At 41.5% G+C, this 21,683-nt stretch overlaps 2 protein-coding genes across 13 annotated transcripts in view; both read right to left on the bottom strand.

Annotated features, from left to right (window-relative positions):
* grb10b (growth factor receptor-bound protein 10b) overlaps positions 1-1,307 on the bottom strand; it is a 67,213-nt gene extending 65,906 nt beyond the window's left edge. For 2 of the 3 annotated variants that reach the window (XM_040116941.1, XM_040116942.1), the window contains exon 1: positions 1,055-1,307. The gene's annotated coding sequence lies outside the window, so the exon portion shown is untranslated. The remainder of the gene's footprint in view (positions 1-1,054) is intronic. The other variant, XM_040116940.1, reaches the window with a different exon arrangement.
* Positions 1,308-5,117: 3,810 nt separating this feature from the next.
* Positions 5,118-21,683, bottom strand: part of cobl (cordon-bleu WH2 repeat protein) — a 58,687-nt gene continuing 42,121 nt past the window's right edge. For 6 of the 10 annotated variants that reach the window (XM_040117097.1, XM_040117099.1, XM_040117103.1 and 3 more), the window contains 9 exons: positions 12,966-13,290; positions 11,470-11,588; positions 11,140-11,331; positions 9,323-10,950; positions 8,989-9,216; positions 8,654-8,770; positions 7,885-8,184; positions 7,625-7,734; positions 7,076-7,520 (listed from right to left, as the gene is read on the bottom strand). In XM_040117097.1, the coding sequence (XP_039973031.1) occupies positions 7,433-7,520; positions 7,625-7,734; positions 7,885-8,184; positions 8,654-8,770; positions 8,989-9,216; positions 9,323-10,950; positions 11,140-11,331; positions 11,470-11,588; positions 12,966-13,290 (3,107 nt within the window). In that variant the 3' untranslated portion in view covers positions 7,076-7,432. Of the gene's footprint in view, positions 6,981-7,075; positions 7,521-7,624; positions 7,735-7,884; positions 8,185-8,653; positions 8,771-8,988; positions 9,217-9,322; positions 10,951-11,139; positions 11,332-11,469; positions 11,589-12,965; positions 13,291-21,683 lie in introns of those variants that run through there. The other 4 variants (XM_040117100.1, XM_040117105.1, XM_040117107.1 and 1 more) reach the window with 4 other exon arrangements.

Genomic DNA, 21,683 nt, shown 5'->3' on the forward strand with positions numbered 1-21,683 from the left:
TGAAACGACAGAGGAGTGTATAATAGAGGATAGTGAAGTGGTGCATTTACAGTACAGGGCAATAGTTTGATTTTTAGTGAGGGCTTGAAGATGAACGAGCAGGCGATGGGTTTCCTAACGATTTTCACATCAAGCAACCCACATCTGACAAGACTTCCCAAAACACTCCGTCTGGGAGCGTTTTTGCTGTTACAGCCTATCGATTCAATTCTACCGACCCGCTTAACAAGTGCACCGATAACAATCTTTACAGTCAGCTCGGTTAGATATATATATATATAAAAAAAAAACTTCCGCGTCTCATTGTGCTAGCTTGCGGTGGCTCCGTTCAATTCAACCATTCCTCACTTTACCGGGGACCCCCCTGGAGCCCTCCCAAAGACCCCCTCCCCTGGGGGTCCCCGGAGCCTTCGTGGGGAGCCACTGCAGTAGCGCTTCATGAGTGTCCCTGGGAAAACGCCTCTGTCTCCCCCTCCCCACCCCCAAAGCAAACGCTGCCAAAAGGATAAGGCGATAAGGCGAGACTGGCGGAACTCTCACAGAATTGAGTTGAGGGGAGAGCTGGAGTCCTACTGGATACAAAGTAGGCTACCGGCCACTGTAGACTGTCGTTACGCAACTGTAAACATGGTAGGTCTCGAATCACAGCAAACGCTGGGGAAGATGCAGGAAAGTGCACGAGATTCAGACGGCTTATCGGCACGCGCACTGACCCCGGAACAGGCCGGGGTGTCCCCGGCGGAAGCGTCCCGCTAGCAGGCGCACACAGTGAAGTCTGTGCGGTTCGGTGCGCCGGCCCGGTCCGGCGAATAAACTTGTTTTTCAAAGTTCAACGACTGGCCGCTGCGTTGTCAGAGAGGAGGGCACGGACCCGGGTCGCGTCCGGCGGTCACGCGCAGTGCGCACATGTGTTGCGACCCGCAAGGCAGCGCATGTCATCACAACGGCACATTAAACTTTGATTTCACGCGCTCACCGGCCACTCGCGGCGGACTTGCTATTCCCCCAACAAGGAGCATGGGGACTGCCCCTCCGTCCGGTTACGTGCACTCACCTTACAGCCAGATCGGTTGAGGCAGGCTACGACCCTCGGAGACACCAACGGAGAGTGGCGGTCTGGAGATGAAGGGACACTCGGCAGCGCTGGATCAGGCCACGGCGGTCAACATTCCCGGACTGGACAGATAGACAGAAGCAACGGAGGAGGAGGCGAAAACAGTGGCTGCAAAGACTGCAGGCAGCTCATCTCATGCGGCCGGGGAAGACAGAGACACACACACACACACACACACACACACACACACACGCACGCACGCACGCACGCGCGGGCACGCAAACAACCCCTCCCCTTTAGACGAGACCACGCCCATGTATGAGGGGTGATTAATGCGGCATTCACGTCTTGTGGGAATAAGGGCGTGTTCAGAGGATTCCGGTTTTTTTTTTTTTTTTTTGAAGAGCTGTCTCACTGGCATTTCGACTTCTGTGTGCTGTTAAAAAAAACACAACATTTGTATAAGGGAGGGGGTCCAAGAGTGTATATATACATGTATATATATATATGTATACATACGAGATTTTTAACAGGCTGGATGTTCAAGTTCATTTCACACCACCTTTAATAAAGAGACAAGTAGTTTCTCAATTGCAAATTATTTCTCTCTGACTTTTCTCTCAAAGTTGTTGCATCACCTCATGTATATGGAAAACAAAACTTTTAAGTTCTATCATCCTCCATCAATCTTACAGATCTGACATGACCAGATTTATAAATTTGGTGTCACTGAAAATAATAACATCCCTCTTAATCTTCCGTCTTTGTATAAACAGAGGATGAACACCATTTAAAAAGTGCTTAAAATACCTAAATCAGCTCTTAATCTTTTCTGTTCTGCCTCAGTTCCCCATACTTTTGAAGACAGGCTACAAATATATACATTGAAGTAAATGGTTCAACCCTTTGAACATTAATGCGAAGGGCAGCCTTCATATGCACTATTTAGAGCTTGACTTGGATCCAGGTTTAAAATCCTTTTGAAAGTTGGCTATTTTGTGCACATTTCACTTTAATTTTATTGGAACAAGGGAAATGTAAAGTACAGCATTCGGAGGTTCTTGTCTGCCTAGTTTCCTTCACTTGCTTGCAACAGAAAATAACGGATGTGAAGATAAGATGTGAAATATTATGTGTATTGTCCCTTAAAATGGAAGTGTTTAATGGTTAATTTAGATCTGCATACATACAGTACTGCTGTTTATTGAGGACCCTGTGAATAAAGATGAATCAAACCGTTAATGAACTTTAAGTGTATTTCAAACATTCTCAGTAGGATATAATACCTTCAGCACCAGACATTCACCAGTGCATATTTCCAATTCAGTTTCGTAGATTTTGACTATGTCATTGTCTCTATGTGGATCTATATCATGGTAAATATTGTGTTGTTCAACAACCATCAAAAATATCTTTTTCTGGATCAAAATATAAGTTGATTAGAAAACTGGTTTCCTTTCTGTTCCATCCCTATTTGCCATAGGATTTTGCCTCTAAAAACCGCTGTGACTCTGTTAGAACAATGGGTGTACTGTAGTGGCTGCAGCAAGGGGTAAAAGTACATTTATTTATATGTCCGTATCACAGATTATTTATTAAAAAGACTTTTCAGGACCAAAACAGTCACATGGGAATAGACCTTTTATGGTACACCATGAACCTAAAGTTAAGGACAACGCTCCACTTTTAATTAAAAGCCCTGCTCTGACAAGCACAATCAGGAGTAAAAACACAAGTAGCTGTGAGGTATGTATATTGCACAATTGGGGGTCAAATCAAATTGCACTAGAGTTGCCTTCCTGCCAAGGTTGTCTTTTTATCGCTCTGAGCCTTGTAAGTGTATTGCATAAGACCTTCTGATGTTTATATGGCTAAGAGCATCATCAGGAGGTGTGCATTCAGCTCATGTCTTATTGCAATTTTGACTGCTAAGTCGTTCAAAACACATAGACATTAATAAAACATTCACAGCCGGAAGAGTGACATGCACCAACGGCAATTACTTGAACCGAACCGCACAGCACTGTCAGATAAAGCTCTGCCTCGGGCTGCAGTGGCACCAGGGATAACCGAGCACTCAGTTAATTTTTCATACTGCCTGGGATATTTCAGACTTGGATTAGTTTAAGTGATGGGAACACACCATGGGAGGCTGAAGTGCAAAAGGTCATCACCCCTTAGCTGTGTGTATATGTGTCTGGATCAGCACAACAGGGGGCTCACGCTGTGTCCCCTCAGTGTGTAAACACACCCTCAAATAGCAGACATTGTGCAGCCACTGCATCACACACATACAAATAAACACACATCATGACACACATATTCAGGGTGCCACCATGCAACGAAGCATTCTTCCTATGAGACACATTGTGTTGCGTTCACCTCATCAGACATTCAGCATCACACAGGTCTTTTGTTAAAATTGATTGATCAGATACATAGTAGACTACCCAACATCAGAAAACAAAGTCAACATAAACCCCTGCTGATAGTCTGTGTCACTGTGTCCATCACTCATAAGTGGACTAACAAAGCTGTGTAATATAAGCCAAGGCAGTTGGTGAATGGCTTTCATTAAAGTGTCTCACAGGGCTATGGCTAAATATGCTTTTAGTAAATGCTGCCACAGAGGGAACTCAACACTTTTTAGATTATTTACTGCTCATTGAGTTAAAAAAAGTTAACATACCCTGCAAAATGTCACTACTGCTATATCCCTCCTCACACCTATATCTAAATGACCCCTGGTTGATATGATCTAAATTATGTGATTACATAATCAAAATTTTATTAGTCAACATGATGATTGACATAGTGACATGTAACATTCCCTGCCCTAGGCCTTCATTTGAAACTGTTACAGCAACAAGTACAAAACAGCTAATAAAGTTGATAAAGGCATAACCAAAGCCAGACCTAACTGAATTTATTTTGTGTTGTGATCTACTGGTAATTCTTGATTCAGAGGTTGTTTACGTTGGCAGGCTGGTTAAAATGGTTTGGAAGCGTAACACAGGCACACGCTCAAACACATGTACATAACAAAAATATCATTCACACCCATCCAGACACAGAGAAATCCACCCACCCATACACACCCTTCAGAGATTTTTTAAAGCAGATTAGAATGGCTGTAGTGAGCTTGAATTTCGACCCACAGAAGAGCCTGTGGTCCCTGCAGGATTTTACAGCTCTCTCTGGCCAACACAGCCAAGATTACTCTTCTGCACTCTCACTTAGAGTATTCCACCGCTACAACGTACTTAACATCACCCTGCTACGGTCGGTCAGATCCCTGAAAACAAGATCATGACAGTGCACCAATTCACATTTTTTACCTGGGAACATCTTTTCACTTAAAAGAAGATACTTGTTTGAAGAGAAACAGTAATTGTTAGTGATGGAGGAAAGGAAATGTACGATATGTCACTTCACTATCTACACACACAGACACACGCAAGCAAATGAGATCATTCAAGAGTAATAGACACAGCATGAGCTTGACCATCTCTTTCAGCTTGTTTACAACAGATTAATGACCATACATCTAAGATTTATTTGTGCAGCTACACTGTGTATTTTTACATGTGATCTTGCAACTAATGTGGATATTTTCATCATTCAGTTGCTTCTGGGGGAAGGCAGTGGGGCAGAATGACTAGTGTTTCGGGAATCAGGAATGCAGGTTAGGTTAAAGTTCTGTAAGAGTCATCTTGTGTGACCATAGGGATGAGTCAGGGCGATGAACTGCTGCCCAGAATAGTAGCTCATCTGTGGTGTGGCAGAGAGAGAGAGAGGTTACAGTATATTTCGTAAGGACAGCAGGATGACAACAGTCTACCGGCAGCCACAGTGCTGGGAATGGCACAAGCACATCAGAGTGATGCTTTCCAGGGAAAGGTTCATACTGCTATCTGTTCAGTCTAACATTTTGCCATTTGATGGGATAAAATGACACTTTTTGGTACATATGGTTTAAACAAACAAAGACAACAAAAGAAATGGCAGCAGCAATCATTTTTCTTATGATTACAAATTATTTATTGAATCAAAAATTAGGTAGACAAAAATAACTGTGCAGCCTTCTGTAAAAACAAAGTGCAATTAAAACTTAAAAGCTTATAAAATGCTATCCGTGCAATAGCTTTCTATCAAAGATTTAAATCAAAATTATCGTGATGATGATCTTTCTTTAGTTTACAAAATATACAATGCTACAATGTGCTGTAAGCTGCTGTGTGTGTATGAAATCATCTCGCAGAAATGAAATAATTCTTTCTAGTTAGAGGGAAAAAAACAGAAAAGCTCTTAAGATTTTCACTCTCAGAATAAAAGATAAAACAGTAAAAATATGTTTTGAGTGTTGAAACTGAGCATAAATTAAAATATATCTCTATAAAACTAAATTCAACTCCTTTTACTCAGATTTATCTCACAATACACAGCCGCAAAGCATTTATACCTGAATATGGATGCTCTAGGTTGTTCTTCATTCTGAAGATTCAGTGAGGACATCCTACTTTATCCATAACTATAGCTTTTAATGGTTGTGGTCCACTCTCCCTCTATCAAAAAAGCTACTCCACACTGTAAACTTTACCTACAAAGGAGCAGAATGAAACACGCTCACATTTGCCACAATAAAGGCCATAGCTAACCTAAACTTCTGCCTTCTTACAACAGTTTTTTGTATTACACAGGCTCTTACATATTGGTCTTAAATTGTAGATCAATTAACTAATCTCTTTGCTCATTATGGCATCCGCCATTGATATACTTTAATAACGTCACTGAAATGTCAAGGAAACGAAAGGGTAATCTTTATATGTAATATCTCAAACATAAAAAGGCATGGTAGATCATATCGCACCTGTACAAATTTAAGTTTCTGCAGGGTACTGACCATGTTTGACAATGTCTTTAGTTTATAAACAGCAGCACAAATGACGGTTAGAGGCTAAAACGGGAACATTATGAGCTAACAGGCACTAGTCAGTCATCACCATCTTGTTCCTCAGAGCCAAAAACTTTAAAAGTTGGCATCATGGACCAGATCTGGGTAAAATAATATACCTAAAAAATTGCTAGTGGATCTATCCATTGCTTTCTTAAGTGTATTTAAGATTTCAATAATCTTAATTTGTTAAACAAACATTAAGTAGTCCAAAGTCTGGAAACATTATCAGATCCAACTTATTGCACCCTTTGGAAAATTGTTACAACAAACATCATATACATAACACTGAATAACAGTAGAGGGCATCCATGACTTACTGTGGTAAAAGCAAATAAAAATAAAAAGGATCAGAACAAAAAATGTGAAAGTAGTATAGACCATTTAAATTCGCTTTCATTGGCACACATTTCGTACAAAGTTCCAGTTAAAACTACTGAATTCAAGTACAGATGGCAAGGTATATTTAGGAACAACACTATGTTATAAAGATAAACACAAACATTTCACAGCAAGCTATTGTTAGAAGCTGAGAGATCTGATATTATGGATGGAATTGACTGCAAACCTTTCACCAATGAAGCCTTTATCAGACAGATGTTACAGGTGTTTGGCTAGTAACAGAGTAACATTTGCTTGCAAAGAGGAAGTGTTTTAGTGGATAATATAAGCGAAAATAACAGTCCTCCTGCCTTACTGTTCCTTTAAAAACTGCAATAGTTTAAGTTTAAGGCCCCAGACTGGTAGTGAGAGATGTGAAGTTTAAATAACATTGACTCAAAATATGACTCAATCCAAATGTCTGTTGCAAAAGCACAATGGCAAAAAGCGAAAACCAAAATAGAATTTGATAAATTATTCCTCAATGCGGTGATGTGGGCTTCCCCCTTTTTGCTGAGGAACTGCTGAGGTGCTTGCTTGGATTGTTCCCAGTCTCCCGTTCACTTTGACTGTGTTTGTGGGCATAGCAACCTAGTTAAAAGAAACACAACATGTCATCTTTGTATTATTACCACTTTGGTAATAATAGGAATATTAGTTCATTGCATCCTAGGAAGAAAATATCAGGTTTTGTGGTTTTGTGAAGTCTAACTGGATAGAGAAAGAAGAAAATGCCTAAACTGAAAAGATGTAATTATTAGTTTTACCTCATAAGATCTGAAAGAGATGTAGTCAACGACGCTCTGAATATTATTACTATTTTCCTTCTTTTCCTCATCCTAACACTATTCATTCTTTGTGAGTGTTCCTGTCTATTTGAAATGTTACGAAAATAGAAATTCAAAAATGCTTAACATTTCTGGCAACTTTAATTTAACACAGATGTTGACCTAAAACTGAACTTTATCTTCTTTAAAATGGTCATAGTATAGCAGTACAGTATGACTGTCAGATGAATCTTTGCATGTGTTACGATCTGCAATTCATTTCCAGCTTCCTGTCTGCTGCATTGCAGGAGAGCTTTGTTCTGCCAACGATGTGTTCCAACAAGGCAAAGCGTGAGAAACCAGACTAAAGATGTGAGAAAAAAAGAGGACACAGGTTCAAATCATACACTGCTCGGTTTTATATTGTGGCCGATCGGTGTATATTTATCCGTTGCAGTTTTTCTTCTCCTCTTATCTGTTCTGTCTCTGCCTATTTTCAGGTTGTCTCTCTTTTTTTCCTTCCCTCTCTTCTTTGATAAGTTTCTCTGGGTGAAATTATACCGTCTTGTGCACTGACACTCATGAAAAAAGCAATAAAGATTTTCAATAAATACATTTTAATTTGCTTATGCCGTCTTTGTCCAATGGGACATGTGTAAATGATGTCAAGACTTATTTAAGAACTTTCCCTTTGTGATGATGGATGCCGTATTTTTCTCTATTTTTACCTTTTTGAGCCTCTCAGCAGCAGATCCAGAGCGAATGGTCTCCAGCATAGCCTCCCTGGCCAAGGCAGGGTTCATTGGGGTGTTAGCACTTGGATGTGCCAAAGTGCTAGGCTTACCCTGGGGCAAGACAGGGGGTGGAGTTGGAGGTGCAACCATGGGTGCTAGTGGTGGGGTAAAGACAGGAGGTGACGTGGAAGTCAAATAGGGAGGAGAGGGAGAGGAAGGAGGGTCTACACTTCTCTCCTCCTCAGAAGCCACCTTCCTGAACTTCTCAAGCTCATCTGCAGCCTCAGATTTGGTCTGCAGGACACAAAGGGGTGAGAAAATGGTAACTCTAGACACATAAACAAAGGTGAGAAACCAGCTGATCTCACATATGTGAACATAACTGAACTCACAGTCATACTGGCCTAACATCAACCTCTGACACACACATACAGACACTCTTTGCTCCAAACAAATTATTTTCTGTTCAAATCTTAAATACAAAATCTATTGGCAATTCATCCAATATTTGAGATATTTTGGTCTAGACCAAAGTGGTGGACCCAATGACCTACCAACACTGCCATCCTTAGAGCCCCACAGCTTGCTTGGCTATAAAGAATATCATTGTTGAGGTGTAAAAAGTTGTTAATTAACAATTATTTGAGGATAAATGTGGATAAATTCAAGGAGCCATTCAAGCAAGGTTTGATTTCCCTACCACCCCCTTGATATTGACAGACAGTGCTGTGATATTACATAAATAGCTAGATGAGTATTTTACCTTCCTCAGCCCGCCGGAGTTGCTTTGGGCTCTAATGGCGACCAGAAGAGCAGACCTCTCATTATCCTCCTCCACATAAGATGCTTTCTTAATGCTACCGGGACCAGAAGTAGATATCTAATAATGAAATAAAAAGAACAAAATCAAAATCCCTTTCTTGTCTTCCAGCCAACAGCAGCCAACATAATAATATTCTTATGAAATAATTTTATATATATATATTTATATTGTGTATTTCTACCACTGGTAGTGAGGTAAATGCTACCCAAAAGTTCTCTTCCAACTCATTCCCTTCCATCCATCCATATACTGTACTATGCTCAACTTGATCTCACCTTCTTGAGTCTGTCCCTGCCTCCCCCTGTCTGGATTGCCTCCATCAGGCTGCTGTGGAGAGACGTCTCTTTCTCCACAGATCTACAGATCACTGGTCTGAACTTTTTAACTGGCCCAAACACTGTCACTGGCCCTGATATATCTTCCCTGTCTGACAATTTGACAGAAGGTTGGGGTATCACATCAGGTGTTGGGTGGGTGGCTGTCTTGGGCATATCTCTTGTGTTCTGAAGACAAGATGTGAAGTATTAAGTATTATTTTTCAACAACATCAAAAAATAAAATGTTTTTTAAAAAGTAACATCCAATTTTTATGATCCAGGCTTTACTTACACTTGTCTGGCCTTGGGATATGGACTTTGGGGCTGTGGGTGGTTTGGCAGATGAGTGTAGAGGACTGCTTTGTGCAGGGTTGGGGCTTCTGGGCCAAATATGTTTAATATTGTCTCTGTCATTTTTGGCGGTCACATTTAACTGCGTGGGGCCACTAGACTGAATGTGTGTATTCTTGGCTGTTTCTGTTTCCAGCATATTAGAGCTTCCTTTAGTGGATCCAACACAACATGCAAATCCTCCCGTGTCCGGTCTCACTTCTCCAAAATCTCTCTGGCTACCTGACACATACTCTGGGTAGCTCTTGAACCTCTTAGGACCAGAAGGGTTGGGTTTATAAGCAGCATCATTCTCCTTATTATCTGACAAAGATGAATGGGAAGATTGGTGTGGATTCACTTGTATGGACCGGCCCGATCTCTGGAAGCCGATAGTCTGTGTTTTCACAGAGGCAGAGGAGTCAGGGACGTTAGGGATAGAGCTGGGTTTAGCTGAGGTCTTTGGGGTGTATTTAGTGATGGCAGATGCCACGTAATGGCTTGAGGTTCGCCTGGATGGTTTGAGGAAAGACAGGTCTCTTGTCAGGTCTGGAAGGATTGGAGGGGGAAGGGAAGATTTATTACTTGGCTGCTGAATGTTTCTGGACACTGAAATCTTGTTCTCCACCTCTACCTGCTCCTCCTTTGCAACGTGGATATCATTCACTTGTTCTTTTGCTTCTCCCTTAACCATCTCTTTAGGCTGAGCTCTCTCTGCAGGTTTATTCAGTACACTATGTGTTGTTTTCAGGTACTCAGTGTTACTGGTCTTCCGTACAGTTTCTGAAATAACAGTGGGGGTACTTCTCAGGCCATCCGTGTTTTCCTTAGCCTTATTAATCTGACCCTTGCTGTGGGGCACAGCGCTCTCTTGTCTCTCATTTGAGCTCCAAAAAGCTTTGGCTTTTCCCAGAAGAGAGGACCCCTCACTGCTATAATTCGTTGACTCTGATGAACCACCAACTTTTTTCCATGAGATACCCTCTTCCACTATGTTTCCTTGATCGTCAATCTTAATGGCGCCTGCAGTTAATGAGACAGCTGAATCTCCTGTAGCAGCATGCATGACAGAAGGTTTGGGAGGGACCACAGTGAAGGTATTCATACCGAAGCGTGATGTGACATTGCGGGTGACTTTACCATGTGAAGTATTAGAGCTGGAGTTATTTTCGTAAATTCTATGCATCTCTTCAGCTCTTTCTGTAGACACTGATCTCTGACATGTTGGTGGTAGAACAGGTTTCTTCTCTTGAAAAGATTGAGCGTTACTTTCGACAGGATCAGGTTTTATCTCAGTGCTCTTATTGTGTTTCTGCATGTTGACATTAGATTTCACTGCTGATATTGTTTTTTCTTTATCCTCTTTCACAATGTTGGTATCAGTGATACTCATTTCTTTAATTTTTATCTCTATTATCTTGTCTTCTGTTTTATCACCTATAGACTTGTTCTCCACTGACTTCTTATGCTGCTCAAGTTGAGACAGCTGCTTAGTATTTAAACTGCTGCTTTTGTTACTGTCAGCAGCTGTATAAGCATTGTTGTTTTTATTCTGTGGCTCTGTACTGGACTGGTGACAAAAGCATGGACCTGTGATAAGATAGGGCAAGAAAAAGTCAATTCAATATATGAAAAATACATCAAAGGATTTTAACTGTATTGTACTGATACCACTGAGCTATACAACAAAGCATGAATTAGACTCCAATGGCACAAAATGACAACAAAAACATCAAAAGAACTACATTTTCAGCCACTGTTGTTCATTGTTCTTCCTACCTTTGCTGCCAGCTGAGTCAGTCCTGGTAAGTGACTTTGCTTCATTTTCTACAATGTTACGTTCATAGTCCTCCATTACTTCATCTATGGCTGTAACTGGCACATCCATGTCCACTACAGACACTGGCACCTCAGTGCTGTCTGTGGAGATTGTATAGGGATTCTCCTTCGCTGAGACAATATCTATGTGGTCTGGAAAAGGGGAGCAGATCAAAGTGTTGATTAAAAATACTTTGGTACTTGGGGCATGTTCAAGAGCTACACTAAACTAAAAATATAAATTCAGTTTAAGATTATAAGTGGTATGTGATCTATGGTATGCTCCTTCACCTGCAAGGTCTGCTTCAAAATCTGCCAAAGTCTGATGAAGCTGGGCTGTGAGCTCTGGTTGATCTTCATAGCTGTCTTTTAACATACCTGACTTTGCCTGTGGGGTGATGTCATTGTGCCTGAGGATGGCACATAAAAGCATGTGTCAAAAAGATATCTGCAAACATACATATGTAAAAACACATAACATCCCATGATATAAAATGTCCCATAACATCTGCACATGGAAAAACAGATCAGTGCATAGGGGCAGCCATAATACAGCACTCTCTATGACTCTGTGATTTGTTTTTATCAGCCACCCATCTACTACCAAACAGCTGTAATAAATCGCTTATTTGATGCTGGCATTACATCCAGCACCATTCCCATTACTAATTTGCCTCAGAAACCAAAAGGGTAAGTGCAGTTCAGTAGTAGGAGAAAGAAAAAAGGGTGCTAGTTTTAAATATTTTGTGCTTGTTCAAAGTTGAATTTTATTTTTATTGGAGCTTGTTGGCTTTGAAACATGCAACAGTAAAGATATAATTACCACAGTTTAAACTTCCCTTGCTCTCTTCAAGGGTTCAACAGAGCATTCTCATGAGTAAGTCGTGTATTAGCTATAACAAATTGCAATAACGACGCCAAACCAAATAGAATTTGTCTTCTAAGAGACTTGGACTGGTCCTTTTTTCCTCAATGATTCTAAGAAAACAAGGTTATAGTGCTTTCCTGGAATACTGAGAAGCCAGCAGCAACAGGCCAGACCCTGGATTCATAAAGTTTCTCTCAGTGAGAGCATCAATCCAGGATCTCTGGTCTTGGTACATTACCATACACATTCCGCAACAGCTTAAAAGGCAAAAAGTGATCCGGGGCAACATTCATTTTCCACAAGGGCCTTTGAATAAGGGCCTACAACCATAACTATGAAAGCCCAGCACTAAACGTTGAGAGTGCCAGCTTTGGCTACAACTCAAATATAACACATTGTGAGAACTGCTCTTGGTTTTTACCACTAGCACAGTTAAAAACTGCAGATACATTTAAAGTAGGTTGAAACAGTGATGGTTCACTCTTCAGGGAAAAACACAGGTGCGAAACTAAACTTGGTTCCCAAAAGCAAGAAATCCAACTGAAGATTTTAATGCAGGTGGTAGTTATCAGTAGTTAGGCTGGCCTTTGGTCAACATGCATTATCTTGGCTGCCAGGAAACTAGGATCAATTAAATATGAGAGAGATGAGTAAATACTGGGAAGCATGAGCCTAAATATACGATTGAGTATGGTTGACACTTTTCTCTTCAAGCCAAAGCAGATGTCTTAATGTGCCTCAACATCTTGAATGAGGCTCTAATCATCTTGTTGGACGAATAAATCATAAATCATAAATTATGTAAATGTAAATAGAGTATGCTTGACATAATTTACTTTCCTGCCTCACTCGTTTGCAACCCTCAACCACCTTACTTCATTGTGTCATCTATCTCAGCTTTCTATGACTTTCTCTCTACCTGTGTCTTGATCCCCAAGTGGCACATCCCTCATCACTGTCACTGGAATTTTCCCGTACTGGTCCCAGCAGTCTCTCTCCTCCGCCTCCACTGCTTCCATCCAGAGACAAACTCCCCTCTGGGGATGTGGGTTGGGTGTCAGATGGAGAACTGACCATGCCGGAGTCCTCGCCCTCTGCCATGCCCTCAGAGGCAGCGTAAAACTGGTCAGGCAGACTGGTGCCACCGCTGCTGCTGCTGCCCAGGGACAGAGTTTCCTCCTCAGGTGTTTCGGTATCTGCTTTCTGGCCACTGGCTGCAGAGCTCTGCATAGAGTGGAGCCAGGCTGGTGGAGAATAGAGGAGGATCTTAGTATAAGTATTGGGTCTTACTGCTGTCCTTTAAAACTGTAAGTAACTGTTAGCAACAATCAATTTCAATATCTAAATCAAAGGGTTTCAGGTGGCCTGAGGTTCCATTTAGTGAAAGTAAATAACTTAGGGCTTGTATTGGGGGAGAAAATTACTTTTGTCAAAATTAGACATCATAGAGGCTTTTGGTTTTTTTTACTCATGCCATGCATTAAGTTCAAAAAAACTTTCAAAAAAATGTAATTTGAAATATAATTTCAAATCTGCAAACCTACACAGATACATAGGAAGATTAATACTGAGAAAAACAACACAACAAATCATGAGGGCATTTGTTTGAAAAGAAGCAAAGGATGCGGGGCGAGCATGAAGAGCAAGAGAAGAGGAAAAAAACCCGAGGGAAGTATTTACGTTAGTTTCAACATTCATTCTGACACCACACACACAAACCAGAAAACACAAGCCAAGTATACAAACACAAGCCCAGAGCAGAACCACTTGTGGCGTGATAAAACAACTTTAATGACGTGTGGGCGGACTTACTGTAAACAAACCCTTTTAATTAGATTTTTACAGTGCTGTTTTAGGCTTCAGTGAAAAACGGTTTTGCTTCATACCCTCTCATCTCTTTAGCACAGTCATGCTCTGGTAAGTCCTGTGGGTTTTGGAGAAGTTATTTAGTCTGTCACCGATCTCATTGAACTCTAGGCCAAGAGAATAAAAATCAATGCACCATTCGTTAGCTTTCAGCAGCCCAGCAAGTATGCACAGCACTGGGAACTCAAAATCATCAGTGAGTAACCTTATATCTGTGAAGTTTCTCAGTCATCCAGGTCATGGTTTTCTTTAAGTGCAATGCAAATGCAACTGAACTTGCTTGAAGTTCTTGAAGATGTTTCGCCTCTCATCTGAAAGGCTTTTTCAATTCTAACTGACTAGTTTGGAGTTCCAGGTATTTATCCTCTGATGAGATCAGCAACACTTGTGAGTCGTTGAGGTCACATGAGTCGTCGACCCTTCCGGTCATCATTTGAGTCGTTAGGATCACATGGGTCAAGGTGTGGATGCATGCTGACACCTTGAGGGTCATTAGGGTGACAAGAGAGTCATTGACCCACCATGCCATCATGTGAGTCGTTGAGGTCACATGTGTCCTGGTTTGGATGGGTGTTCAGCTGTCTGGGGAGTGAATTTAGAATGGCATTGTAGGTGGCTGACAGGTGGTGTCTCAGACCACCTCCTCTGTTTAGTGACGGTTGGTCCAGATTGACAAAGATGGTTTCTTTCACTTCTCTTTCAAACCATCGGTCTTCTCTGCCCAAAATGCATACATCACTGTCCTGAAAAGAGTGTCCTTTGTCCTTAAGATGAAGGTGGACTGCTGAGTCCTGACCTGAGGAACCGGCTCTCCTGTGTTGTGCCATGCGCTTATGTAACGGTTGTTTACATTCCCCAATGTACAGGTCTGTGCATTCCTCGCTGCATGTAAACTATTTTGTTCTGCCTGTGCCTGGGTATTTTGTCCTAAGGGTGGATAATTTTTTGTTTCTAAGTGTTACTAGGCTTGAAATGCACAAGGAGGTTATGTTTGTAGAAGATCCTCCTGAGTTTTCCAGCTAATCCAACAATGTAGGGAATGACAATATTTTTTCTTTTGTTGCAGTTTTCTTCTCTATCTGTTCTGCCTCTTTTTGTGGTTTTGACGAAGGCCCAGTTGGGGTAATCACAGGTTCTAAGTGCTTCCTTGATGTGTTTATGTTCCTTTTCTTTCCCTTCTTACCTTCTGGGAACATTCTGAGGCGATGGTGTAGGGTTCTGATGACCCCCAGTTTGTGCTCCAGTGGGTGGTGAGAGTCAAAAAGAAGGTATTGATCTGAGTGTGTGGGTTTCCGGTATACTTCCATTTTGAGGCTTCTGTCATTCTCGATGTACGCCACACAATCCAAGAAGGTTAGGCTATTTCCACTGACATCCTCACGAGTGAACTTGATGTTGCTGTCTACTGCATTGATGTGTTCAGTGAACAATTCAACTTAATGGGTTTAGATTTTGACCCAGATGTCATCCACATACCTAAACCAGTGGTTGGGGGCATCTCCTGGAAAAGAGGTCAGGGTGCTACTCTCTACTTCTTCCATGTAGAGATTAGCCACTATTGGTGACACCGGTGAGCCCATGGCACAGCCGTGCCTTTGTCCATAGAAACCTTCCATGAATTGGAAATAGGTGATAGTCAGGTCATGTCCAGCAAGTTGCATATTTGGTCAGGGGTGAGGTTGGTTCTGTTGGGTAAAGTGCGTTCCTGTAGCAGTCATTTACTAAACGGTTTTAACTGCCTCTGTGGTAGGAATACATGCGGGGAGTGAAGTGACATCATAGGATACCATGGTTTCATCTGAGTCCAGTTTTATTTTTCCAACCTTGTTGGCAAAGTCCTGGGAGTTCCAGATGTGATGAGGAGTGTTTCCGACCAGAGGAGCCAGGATGGTGGACAAGTGCTTGGCAATGTAGAAGTTACCGAGTTAATACTGCTGCAGATGGGTCTAAGTGGGACTCCTTCCTTGTGTATCTCTGGGAGTCCATAAATGCGAGGGGTGGCTTCCCCGGGGTACAGTCTGTAATATAAAGATTGGTCAATAGCATGGTTCTTCTCCAGTTGTTGTAGGCAACTACTTTCTTTTTGTTGCCACTGGTAGGGTCTCGCCTTAGTACCCCATAGGTGGCTGTGTTGCTGAGGAGACTGGTCACCTTGGCGTGATAATCCGCTGTTTTTGCACTGATGTGCATCTTCCTTTGTCAGCTGGAAGGATAGTGATGTTCTGGTCGATGTCAGTGCCTTTCTTGGATGGTGAGGTTGGAAGGGGGTGCTTTCGCACTGACGAGAGCGGCTGATATCTTCAGTCTGAGTTGTTCAGCCTCTGAATTAGTAAAATTGTTGTTTCTGATGACTGATCTGTAGCTATGATGAGGTTTACAGCTACTTCCTGTTCTGGTGTTTTTGCAAAGTTTAGTCCTTTGGATAAGACATCCTTTTCTGGTTGAGTGAGGTTCCTGTCTTCACCCACTTTCCTTGAATGTCCAGCTGTGTTTTGGGGTTGTGCTTCCTTCTCCAGGTCAGTTCCTCTGTTCTGTGCGCAGTGCAGAGTTGTGACTGCAAGGTTTGGAACTTGCGTGTCTGTCAAGGGCAAAATACTCAGGCACAAGCAGAACAATGTAGTTTACACAGTCCAATGCAGCGAGGAATGACCAGACCTGTACATTGGGGAAACTAATCAACGGCTACATAAGCGCATGGCACAACACAGGAGAGTCGGTTCCTCAGGTCAGGACTCAGCAGTCCACCTGCATCTTAAGGACAAAGGACACTCTTTTCAGGACAGTGATGTGTGCATTTTTGGGAAGAGAAGACCGAAAGAGGAGCGAAAGAAGCCATCTTTGTCAATCTGGACCAACTGTCACTAAACAGAAGAGAGTGACCTTATTAATGATGTCTGTGAGTGTGTGCATGCATTTGGGCACGCATCATGCTCCAATATGTCTCCCAACGTGTGCTTGTGTGTGTGTGTGTGTGTGTGTGTGTGTGTGTGTGTGTGTGTGTGTGTGTGTGTGTGTGTGTGTGTGTGTGTGTGTGTGAGTACTAGGCCTGTCAGTTTTGGGCCTGGTCCTAATAGTGTGGGGAGAACAGTCAGTTCCAGGAGATGTGGTGATGACTCACAGGGCTGTCCTCCCAGCTCCTTCCCAGCAACAGCTTAGTCATGCCAGCTACAGCCACAATTAGTGCGCGCACACACACACACACACACACACACACACACACACACACACACACACACACACACACACACACAGACAAGTGTATGTATACACACTGTCTAATGCTCTCATATGTTTACACAAGTACACAGTATGAGTGCATTACAAGCACACAGGTAAACATCTACACATACTGTAGTTCTCAAACCTTCAGCTCAATACGACCATAGGCACATGCCTTTGTTAAAGCCAAACCAAAGGTGTCTTCATTCCCAAGCAAATCAATAATGTGATGTGTTACTTACCAAAATCTAACCATGGCAATCCATACACAATCCAAAATAAAAAAATCCTTTCATCTTTATCCAGTCTTCAACTGTTTAATTGAAAAATGTCTCTCAAACAAGTATCTTGTTTTTCAGTTACACAGATAAGTGCATGTTCATTAGCAAAACTCTACAGGCTCAATAAGTACTCACCCACTTACCAAGCTACACATTTTCATCATAACTTATGACTTAGAACTTGCAGAGGATAAGTTCCATTTTACATAAAAATTTAATTACTTTAATTGAATTACTTTTTAATCAAATCCGCCGAGTACATTGTTGTAATCAGAGCCAAAAATGAACGATCCTCATTTCAAAAATGTGAAATTCTACTTCACTGAAAAATTATTTGACTCTGTGACACAACAGTTGCAATCGTACAATTCAGAACAAGTCAAGATAAAAACATGACTTGTTTTCATCATGACTCAAAATTGTAAGCAAGTCATTTTCTATGAAACAGTCTGCCCTTAAGACCAGATGTCTTGCAGTTTCTCCACCAAAGATTGAAATTATATACTTAGTTTTGCTCTGAACCCCAAGCAATAAGCCCTTTTTTCACACAGAATGTCACCACTGAAGGTTAATTTTGGATCCCTACCCATGATTTCAAAATAAAAGCTGTGAAGCATCCATGCAACTATAAGCAATCACAGTCTACAAAAAAATCAGTGTGTAGTGTAAATATCTTTTCAGTGTAAACTGTTATGAGCTTTCCTTGGGAGGAGTTCTTTTATTTCAAATACTTGTCTTTTAAATACATGAGCCACTACAACCTAAAAGCAACATGTCATTGATAGACCAACCTTTCCATATTATTACAAAGGCAGCACGCATTCAGGTCTCAGGTTTCTAAACTAATCCCAAAACACCAGGCGCAAAGAGAGCAACATACGCTGTCCATCTATTGATCTGCAGCTATCACATCACCAAAATATTGGCTGATAGATATTACATGGCCTTGCCTCAAAACCTAATTTCAGCATGTCAGTCATCAATCACATTGTAACTGATACATCCAGGGTTTAGCTCATCTGTCATTGTATAGTCTTCTGACCACATTCTGCACATCCACTTTTAACTCAGTACTGATCTCATGCACATTCCATGATGTCTAGCAGATTAAGTTGAAACCACCAAAAGTATATACATACATTTGTTTAAAAAAAAAAGAAAAGGAAGAAAGAATCAAACACAAAAAAGTATTGCTTTAAGAGTGAAATTGGAGAGCATGACTTGCTTTCACTTGTGGCATCTTCTGTCTTCAGCAGGGTCAAATCCAAACCATCACATGGACAGATGCAGTGAGATGGCTGCAAAGTGGCTTCTGTGAGTTCACTGTGACACCAAGTGAAAGCAAGTAATAGAAATGGGACAATTAAACTTATGATAGAATTGAGATTGTAAAAACAAATACAAGAGGACAGAAGAAACAGTAAAAAAAATTCTTAAAAGAATGACAGGGGGATGGTGGATGTCAGAGGAAGGCCCAGCAAAAACGAGAAGGGCGAAGAAGAAGCAGTAAATGGAACTGAAGAAAAAGGACTGTCGGATGAAGGAAGGGTCAAGCCAGAGAGAGACTTCAGGAGTGTTTGGAGCGCAGACGCATAGGCCCACAGCAGTACACTACAAAGGGGGGTGTGGGGTGGGGAGCAAAGAAAAGAACAGATATGATTTGAGATGGATAGATCATGACCATTCTACTTGGTGGGAATGGTGATGAAAACAGCATCCATGGAAAAACCTAAAAGTAAAGAAAAAAACTGAGTACAACAAACAGTGAAACGAAAAACAAACAGTATTTTGGCCATTTATTCTGTTCATGCAGAGAACACATCCATACGGTTCAGCATCTCTTCCATTATACATCTTATATACTCTCATGTACTGCATAAATGCAATATTAAAGGCACTCCAGTTGATTGGTGTTGGCCCCAGCCCTGACCTTCGGGCCCAAAGGAAACAACAGGGCTTTCAAGTTGACATTTATAGATATGAAGCACCTTGACCTCACTTGGACCCAGTATCACTTAACAACTCAGCTGCCCAGGTTGCGAGATGGAAAGCATGTGAGGACAGTGCATAGTATTCACATACACACACATGCGCACATGTTTGGCAGTAAAGGATAGCTGCAAAAATACAAACTCTGACTAAGACAAAGAACCAGGAGAGCAGTTTTGTGGAATGAAAAGAAAGGCCAAGAGTGAAGGAAAGGTTGAAGCAGTCCATCTGGAACCTACACTGGGGAGCCGCTTCCTCCACCTCCATGGGACTCTCTGGGGAGTTACTTTCTGAGGGCTCAATGGGATGGGAGGGTGGGGGAGGAGTGAACTGGGTAGGGGGTAGGACATGTTGTGGTGGTTCCTGGGGCAGGGAACGACGAGGTTTGGGTGGTGCTGGTTGATCAGAGGTTCCTGAAGGAGAAACAACATGCAGGCAGGGCACAGGGCAGGTACTGATGGTCGTGCTTGTAAAAATGAGGAATGTGACACAAACATCTCACATGCAAACTTCTTCTCAAACATCAAACCGAAAGTAGTAAACACAACAATATGTTAACATCAAGATCTTTGTTTTATATTTATCCTGGCAACATCCTTGCTGCTGTGTTTTTGTGCTACACTTCTTGAGACTGCTTTATCCTTGGATTTTCTGATGATGAAGTTTGACTTTCTGTGGACAGAATTCCTTCCCTTGTCTGCTGGGCCATGAGGTTATTGCTGTTAAAGTACAGTAAGCTACTCCAGTGTTGACAGTACCTATTTGTAAGTTTTTACCATTGCTCCTGTGGAATTTCACAGTTTACTTGACCATGTACTGGAGGGCCCAACCTTAGCAAAAAAGGTCTATAGAATATCAACTGATGTTTTACGAAAAGTGACACCAAAAACCAGTTTGCAGGTACCTTTCAGTTTACATAAATACTGTATCTTGTAAAATCCCAAATAACAATAAATATGTACAGGGAGTGGAACCATTTTGGAACTGTTTAATTTCTTAGCTCTACCAATGTGTAATATGAGCAGACCATGATACATAGAGCACAAGAGACAGGTGATGCTGACAGAAGTGTGGACTGACAGATGGGACAAAATCAATCTGGATAACATATTGGGATGCGGCGGCAAAAACACAATTACTATAAAACAGCACTGCTGTGATACAGTCATCGGTACAGTGCATCAGTGTGCTATGTCTTAGTCAGCAGGTGCTGTCAATGGGCTACTTTATCTGTTTACTCTGTCGTCGACCATAGGAGTGAAGTGAAACAGCATGCAGAGCTGAGATGATAAACTACACCATCATAACCCTGACAGTTTCTAGAGCACACGCACACGCATGCACACACACCCCCTGTGAATGCACAGGCAGACACGTAGACATTTTAAGCTAAGCATAATATGATATAATATGATATAATATAATATAATTTGAAGGTATAAGGTAAATACTACCTAATATCAGGCACTACAAAAAGCAATAGTGTAAAACCAAGATTTAAAAAAAATACTAGAGTAATGCTGTACTATACTATTGCAGCTCCACCTGTGTTTATTTAGAATTAGTGATTTTTATCACAAAGCTTCCCAGAGCAAATGACACACAGTTTACAGTTCACATCAATTTTGCTTGAATGAAAGGCTAAATAAAACCTACATAAATTAAAGACTAAGTCAAACCTATATAAATGAAACACTAACTGTAACCTAATAAATGTACTGTGTACATTTTGTCTCTGCCTATACAGGCATGAGGGCACCACCCTATACTGTACGTGCAGGGTGTAGCTGTCTAGCCCTAACATGTATACCAGCTATTCATTCACTGCCAAATATGTACTGTTCATATATAACAAAGTGCATTTGTCAGGCTGCAGTGAAATATATCTTTCAGTCAATGTGAAAAGTTAAGAAGCTGATGTTGAGGTTGTCTATAGGACAAAAAGGCAAATTTTATAAGAATGTGGCTTTGGGAATAAAACTATTTTAGTACAAATACAAACTTTAACTCAGTGAATACTTTTCAGTACATTGAAAAGGGGAACGGAGCGATACTGAAAAGAGGGAGAGTCAAAGCCAAAGAGAAGAGAGAAGGTGGTGCACTGTCAGCAGAGTGTCAGGATAGAGAAAAAGAGAAGTAGCTAGGTATATAAATTTATTGATGATCCCCGTGCTGTCTGTTCTATCCTGTCTACTGCATAAACCTCCTCATACTTCATCCTTTCTCTTGCTTTCATCTGCCTGTCCATTATCGTCCTCTCCTTAAACCCCCGTAGTTCCCTT

Source organism: Xiphias gladius, chromosome 22 (genome assembly GCF_016859285.1).
Source record: "Xiphias gladius isolate SHS-SW01 ecotype Sanya breed wild chromosome 22, ASM1685928v1, whole genome shotgun sequence".
In the NCBI taxonomy this organism is placed as follows: Eukaryota; Metazoa; Chordata; class Actinopteri; order Istiophoriformes; family Xiphiidae; genus Xiphias; species Xiphias gladius.